This window comes from Acipenser ruthenus, unplaced genomic scaffold, assembly GCF_902713425.1.
Source record: "Acipenser ruthenus unplaced genomic scaffold, fAciRut3.2 maternal haplotype, whole genome shotgun sequence".
Classification (NCBI taxonomy): Eukaryota; Metazoa; Chordata; class Actinopteri; order Acipenseriformes; family Acipenseridae; genus Acipenser; species Acipenser ruthenus.
Genome location: NW_026707361.1, coordinates 1 through 7,500, shown reverse-complemented (window position 1 = coordinate 7,500; position 7,500 = coordinate 1). Strand labels below are relative to the sequence as shown.

Here is a 7,500-nt window from a genome sequence, read left to right as displayed (position 1 = left end):
ACACTGATGAAGGCACTAGAGCCAAACGCTGGTCTGCTTGACTCCGTTTAGTTTCAATAACACTGATGAAGGCACTGGAGCCCAAACGCTGGTCTGCTTGACTCAGTCTAGTTTCAATAACACTGATGAAGGCACTAGAGCCCAAACGCTGGTCTGCTTGACTCAGTTTAGTTTCAATAACACTGATGAAGGCACTGGAGCCCAAACACTGGTCTGCTTGACTCAGTTTAGTTTCAATCACACTGATGAAGACACTGGAGCCCAAACGCTGGTCTGCTTGACTCAGTTTAGTTTCAATAACACTGATGAAGGCACTGGAGCCCAAACGCTGGTCTGCTTGACTCAGTTTAGTTTCAATAACACTGATGAAGGCACTGGAGCCCAAACGCTGGTCTGTTTGACTCAGTTTAGTTTCAATAACATTGATGAAGGCACTGGAGCCCAAACGCTGGTCTGCTTGACTCAGTTTAGTTTCAATAACACTGATGAAGGCACTAGAGCCCAAACGCTGGTCTGCTCGACTCAGTTTAGTTTCAATAACACTGATGAAGGCACTGGAGCCCAAACGCTGGTCTGCTTGACTCAGTTTAGTTTCAATAACACTGATGAAGGCACTGGAGCCCAAACGCTGGTCTGCTTGACTCAGTTTAGTTTCAATAACGCTGATGAAGACACTGGAGCCCAAACGCTGGTCTGCTTGACTCAGTTTAGTTTCAATAACACTGATGAAGGCACTGGAGCCCAAACGCTGGTCTGCTTGACTCAGTTTAGTTTCAATAACACTGATGAAGGCACTGGAGCCCAAACGCTGGTCTGCTTGACTCAGTTTAGTTTCAATAACACTGATGAAGGCACTGGAGCCCAAACGCTGGTCTGCTTGACTCAGTTTAGTTTCAATAACGCTGATGAAGGCACTAGAGCCCAAACGCTGGTCTGCTTGACTCGGTCTCTTGTAGTTTCGCCTCAGTGAAGTTCTCCAGTAGCAATTCATTATATTTTTCCCCCGCTGTGAATGATGATGATGTGGCAGGTACCCCCCCGCCCCCCCTCGCTCTGCTTTCGTTTAGCTGTTTGAAGATTATATTTCTGTTGATGCTGCTAATTGGAGCGTTTTATTGGAGGGTTGTTATGGTCTGTTTTGAAGTTGGTAGCAGCAGGAGGGCAGGTTACAGTCAGTAAACCCAGTGGAAGCTTCCTTCATTAGAGCAGAGCTCAGCCATAATCACAAGCAAGCCCTGTGTTTGAAATGCGACCCACTGTGATGAATGCACGAGTCCAGCACCGTGTCCGCAGCCCCGGGCAAACGAGCTGCAGCCCCGTCTGCACAGCATGAACCACTCTGCTTCACAAAGCCATCTATTATTATTATTATTATTATTATTATTATTATTATTATTATTATTATTATTATTATTATTATTATTATTATTATTATTATTATTATTATTATTATTATTAATTTCTTTGCAGATGACTTACAAGATATCACATTATTTGTACATACAATTACATTATTTTTACACATTGGTGTGTAGGTGTGTGTCTCAGTGTGTGTGTGTCTCAGTGTATGGTGTGTGTGTCTCAGTGTGTGTGTGTGTGTGTGTCTCTCAGTGTGTGTGTGTCTCAGTGTATGGTGTGTGTGTCTCAGTGTGTGTGTGTGTGTGTGTCTCTCAGTGTGTGTGTGTCTCAGTGTATGGTGTGTGTGTGTGTGTCTCTCAGTGTGTGTGTGTCTCAGTGTATGGTGTGTGTGTGTGTGTGTCTCAGTGTATGGTGTGTGTGTGTCTCAGTGTGTGTGTTTAAAGTTAATGTGTCAATCCTAAAATGAAAACTTTTGGCTCCATATCTGTGTGCTTGAGTGTTGGAGGTTCACCTCAATAACATTATTATTACAACATCATCGTCATCTCTTAGCAGGGAATTGAATCAGCTTTATGAATTGAATCAGCTTTATGAATTGAATCAGCTTTATGAATTGAATCAGCTTTATGAATGAATCAGCTTTATGAATTGAATCAGCTTTATGAATTGAATCAGCTTTATGAATGAATCAGCTTTATGAATTGAATCAGCTTTATGAATTGAATCAGCTTTATGAATGAATCAGCTTTATGAATGAATCAGCTTTATGAATGAATCAGCTTTATGAATTGAATCAGCTTTATGAATTGAATCCTAGATGCTGATCCATTGGTAGGAAGGGAGTGCAGCAGTGTGGAGTAGTGGTCAGGGCTCTGGACTCTTAACCGGAGGGTCGTGGGTTCAATCCCAGGTGGGGGACACTGCTGCTGTACCCTTGAGCAAGGTACTTTACCTAGATTGCTCCAGTAAAAACCCAACTGTATAAATGGGTAATTGTATGTAAAAATAATGTGATATCTTGTAACAATTGTAAGTCGCCCTGGATAAGGGCGTCTGCTAAGAAACAGATTTTTAAAAAAATGGCACTCACTCACTGATAGACAGGACAGTGATTGATTGATTGATTGATTCGCACACAAAAGCACAGTTATAATAAGAAACGGACACGAAGCAGACGGTTTAATAAATGTGGCATTGCAGCAGTTATTTATTTTTTGTGTTATTTTACATCCAACCTCTCGCAGACATTTCAACGTGTCGCAGCACGGACCACAGCAGGAGGGACTTCTGGGAAACATAAAAACATCGCGATTCATTTACTGGAGTTCTGAACACCCCATCCAAAAAAAAAAAAGGTTCTGTTTAATACTCTTCAATACTGGAAATAAGAAGTAACATTTTATTTTTTTTTTAAATTAAGTACTAATCTTTTTTTGTTTGTTTTTTGACTCTGTGTGGCGCACTCTCTCTCTCCCCGCAGTACACTTCTGCAGCCACACGGGGGTGATGTTTCACTGGCTCGGCTGCCGGTGGTAGACGTAGCTGTAGGGATCGTAGGGGTCGTAGTTGTAATGCTGCCCGTGGACGGTGTAATACGGGCCCTTCTTGCGGGAGGGGGCGGGGCCGGGAGGGGGCGGGGCCTCTTCCTCTTCCTCCTCCTCCTCCTCCTCCTCTGGCTGGGGGGCGGGGGGCGGAGGGGGGTGTGTTTTCCCCTTGGTCAGCATGAGGGGTGTCTCTCGAAGGCAGTCGGGGTCCCAGTAAGGATCACAGTCGTACTCCATGGCCTTGTAGGGTTTGGGGGGCGCTGCATGGGGAGGGGGAGGGGGTTTCTTCTCTTGCTTGGGGGGGGGCGGGGGGGCGCAGGCGGGGTCGAAGCGGGGGTCGCAGGGGAAGGGGCTGGCGCTGTACACGACATAGGGGCGGCAGCGGGGGTCGCGGGGGTCACACAGGTACTGCACTCCTGCCTGGCTGACCGGGGGCGGGGCTGGGGCCGTGCTGGGGGGCGGGGCTTGTGCCTCTGGGGGCGGGGTCTTGCACTTGCTGTCTTTCAGAGGGTCGCACTTGGCGGGCGGCAGGCCCAGGGTGTGCTGGTAGTACGGGGCGTTGGGTCCGTGGACCTGCTCCAAGTGACGCATCTGCTGGTACAGCATGCGGATCCGATCAATCTCATAGAGCTGCAGGAGAATGGAGATTACAAGACATGACTCTGATAACAACGCAGAGGAGATTACAAGACATGACTCTGATAACAACGCAGAGGAGATTACAAGACATGACTCTGATAACAACGCAGAGGAGATTACAAGACATGACTCTGATAACAACGCAGAGGAGATTACAAGACATGACTCTGATAACAACACAGAGGAGATTACAAGACATGACTCTGATAACAACGCAGAGGAGATTACAAGACATGACTCTGATAACAACGCAGAGGAGATTACAAGACATGACTCTGATAACAACACAGAGGAGATTACAAGACATGACTCTGATAACAACACAGAGGAGATTACAAGACATGACTGATAACAACGCAGAGGAGATTACAAGACATGACTCTGATAACAACACAGAGGAGATTACAAGACATGACTCTGATAACAACGCAGAGGAGATTACAAGACATGACTCTGATAACAACACAGAGGAGATTACAAGACATGACTCTGATAACAACGCAGAGGAGATTACAAGACATGACTCTGATAACAACGCAGAGGAGATTACAAGACATGACTCTGATAACAACGCAGAGGAGATTACAAGACATGACTCTGATAACAACGCAGAGGAGATTACAAGACATGACTCTGATAACAACGCAGAGGAGATTACAAGACATGACTCTGATAACAACGCAGAGGAGATTACAAGACATGACTCTGATAACAACGCAGAGGAGATTACAAGACATGACTCTGATAACAACACAGAGGAGATTACAAGACATGACTCTGATAACAACACAGAGGAGATTACAAGACATGACTCTGATAACAACGCAGAGGAGATTACAAGACATGACTCTGATAACAACGCAGAGGAGATTACAAGACATGACTCTGATAACAACACAGAGGAGATTACAAGACATGACTCTGATAACAACGCAGAGGAGATTACAAGACATGACTCTGATAACAACGCAGAGGAGATTACAAGACATGACTCTGATAACAACACAGAGGAGATTACAAGACATGACTCTGATAACAACGCAGAGGAGATTACAAGACATGACTCTGATAACAACGCAGAGGAGATTACAAGACATGACTCTGATAACAACGCAGAGGAGATTACAAGACATGACTCTGATAACAACACAGAGGAGATTACAAGACATGACTCTGATAACGCAGAGGAGATTACAAGACATGACTCTGATAACAACGCAGAGGAGATTACAAGACATGACTCTGATAACAACGCAGAGGAGATTACAAGACATGACTCTGATAACAACACAGAGGAGATTACAAGACATGACTCTGATAACAACGCAGAGGAGATTACAAGACATGACTCTGATAACAACGCAGAGGAGATTACAAGACATGACTCTGATAACAACACAGAGGAGATTACAAGACATGACTCTGATAACAACGCAGAGGAGATTACAAGACATGACTCTGATAACAACACAGAGGAGATTACAAGACATGACTCTGATAACAACACAGAGGAGATTACAAGACATGACTGATAACAACGCAGAGGGGTAGGGGTTAGGGTTGGGGTTAGGGTTGGGGAGGTGGTAGTGGTTTGGATTGGGGTTGGGGTTAGGGATGGGGTGGGGGTTGGGGTTGGGGTTTTGGTAGTGGTTGGGGTTGGGGTTGGGTTGGGGTGGGGATAGGGGTTAGGTTTGGGGTTGTGGTAGTGGTTAGGGTCGGGGTCTCTCTCTCTCTCACCCCCTCGTTGTGTTGGTGTGGGGGTTGGGGTTGGGTTGGGTTGGGGTGGGGGTGGTGGTTAGGTTTGGGGTTTTGGTAGGGGTGGGGGTTGGGGTCTCTCTCTCTCACCCCCTCGTTGTGTTGGGGTTGGGGTTGGGGTTGGTGTGGGGGTTGGGGTTGGTGTGGGGGTTGGGGTTGGGTTGGGTTGGGGTGGGGGGTGGTGGTTAGGTTTGGGGTAGGGGTCGGGTCGGGGTCTCTCTCTCTCTCACCCCCTCGTTGTGTTGGGGTTGGTGTGGGGGTTGTGTTGGGGTTGGGTTGGGGTTGGGTTGGGGTGGGGGTGGTGGTTAGGTTTGGGGTTGGGGTGGGGGTGGTGGTTAGGTTTGGGGTAGGGTTGGGGTGGGGGTCTCTCTCTCTCTCACCCCCTCGTTGTGTTGGGGTTGGTGTGGGGGTTGTGTTGGGGTTGGGTTGGGGTTGGGTTGGGGTGGGGGTGGTGGTTAGGTTTGGGGTTGGGGTGGGGGTGGTGGTTAGGTTTGGGTAGGGGTGGGGGTGGGGGTCTCTCTCTCTCTCACCCCCTCGTTGTGTTGGGGTTGGGTTGGGGTGGGGGTGGTGGTTAGGGTTGGGGTGGGGGTCTCTCTCTCTCTCACCCCCTCGTTGTGTTGGGGTTGGTGTGGGGGTTGTGTTGGGGTTGGGTTGGGTTGGGTTGGGGTGGGGGTGGTGGTTAGGTTTGGGGTTGGGGTGGGGGTCGGGGTCTCTCTCTCTCTCACCCCCTCGTTGTGTCCGATGCTGTTGTAGTACCGGTAATACGCCTGGAAGTCCGGGACGTTTCGATGCCACTTGCCAGCGTTGCGTCGCGGCCGCGAGTGAGACAGGAAACCATGAGCCTGAGAGGAGGAGATCTGCACCCCCTCCCCCTCCCCCTCCCCCAGCTCACCCTTCACCTGAGGGGCTGGAGGGGAGGGGGGGGGGAGAGAGGGAGGGGGGGAGATGAGAGAGGGAGAGGGGGGGTGTCATATGCATCATACACATGGGAGGGGTGATACACAAAACACTCATTATCATATAACAGACATATCCCCCCCCCCCCCCCCCAACTGAACACGACACGAGCACCAGGACAGTAAAAACAGGCAGGAAGCGTTCTTCCCTTTGTATGAGTTAGAGATCAGCAGGGGTGTCAGCCGCACGAGGAGCGCAGCGTGTGGTGTGCACTCGCTCTGTCTCTCTCTCTCTCTGTCTCTCTCTCTCTCTCTGTCTGTCTCTCGCTCTGGCTGTCTCTCTCTCTCCACCCCTCTCCTCTCCCCCCTCTCTCTCTCCTTCCCTAGCTCTCTCTCTCTATAGAGATATATTCAGGGTGAGTGAGTGGGGAGCTCCCTTGCAAATTTTTTTTTTTTAATTAAAAGTTACAAACATATAACAAGACTTGTGACGAATCTAAAGAAAACGAGAGCAGACGGAAGAGGAAAGGGTTTCTCAGGGTTACCTTGTGGTTTAATCAGCTTCATTAGTGAGGTGGCACCCAGCAAACCTGGAGAGAGAGGAGAGGAGAGAGGAGGGGAGAGGAGAGAGGAGAGAGGAGAGAGAGGAGGGGAGAGGAGAGGAGAGAGAGAGAGAGGAGAGGGGGGAGAGGGGAGAGAGGAGGGGGGGAGAGGAGAGAGGGGAGAGAGGAGGGGAGAGGAGAGAGGAGAGAGAGAGAGAGGAGAGGGGGGAGAGGGGAGAGAGGAGGGGGGGGAGAGGAGAGAGGGGAGAGATGAGAGGAGAGAGGAGGGGGAGAGGAGAGGAGGGGGGAGAGAGGAGAAAGGAGAGAGGAGAGAGGAGAAAGGAGAGAGGGGAGAGAGATGAGAGGAGGGGGAGAGGAGAGGAGGGGGGGAGAGAGGAGAGAGGAGAGGAGGGCGGAGAGAGGAGGGGAGAGAGAGGAGGGGGGAGAGGAGAGGAGAGAGGAGAAGGGGTGGGGGAGGGGGAGGAAAGGAGAGGAGAAGGGGTGGGGAGAGGGGGGAGAGGGAGGGGGGAAGAAAGGAGAAGGGGGTAAGGGAAGGAGGGGGAGGAGAAGGGGGAGAGGGAGAGGAGAGGAGAGGAGAGGAGAGGAGAAGGGGGTGAGGGAGAGGAGGGGAGGAGAAGGGGGAGAGGGGGAGGAGGGGAGGAGAAGGGGGAGAGGGGGAGGAGGGGAGAGGGAGAAGGGGGAGAGGGAGAGGGGGGTTATATGCTGGAACACTGCCAGGGAACAACATCTGGTGTTTAAAAAATA

At 49.8% G+C, this 7,500-nt stretch overlaps 1 protein-coding gene across 1 annotated transcript; it reads right to left on the bottom strand.

The window, feature by feature from the left end:
* Window positions 1-2,540: 2,540 nt before the first annotated feature.
* LOC117404467 (uncharacterized) lies at window positions 2,541-6,844 on the bottom strand. The gene is made up of 3 exons (XM_059018697.1): window positions 6,739-6,844; window positions 6,023-6,204; window positions 2,541-3,533 (listed from the first exon to the last, which is right to left on the bottom strand). The coding sequence occupies exons 1-3, from the start codon at window positions 6,758-6,760 to the stop codon at window positions 2,871-2,873; spliced, it is 867 nt and encodes a 288-aa protein (XP_058874680.1). The 5' UTR covers window positions 6,761-6,844; the 3' UTR covers window positions 2,541-2,870.
* Window positions 6,845-7,500: the final 656 nt, after the last annotated feature.

Bases quoted from the DNA above. Each gene is read 5' to 3' on its own strand.
- LOC117404467 (XM_059018697.1), bottom strand. From the start codon at position 6,760: ATGAAGCTGATTAAACCACAAG. The intron at 6,205-6,738 runs GTAACCCTGAGA...CCTCCCCTCCAG, and splicing joins GAAGCTGATTAAACCACAAG to CCCCTCAGGTGAAGGGTGAG. The intron at 3,534-6,022 runs GTGAGAGAGAGA...ATTCTCCTGCAG, and splicing joins GCATCGGACACAACGAGGGG to CTCTATGAGATTGATCGGAT.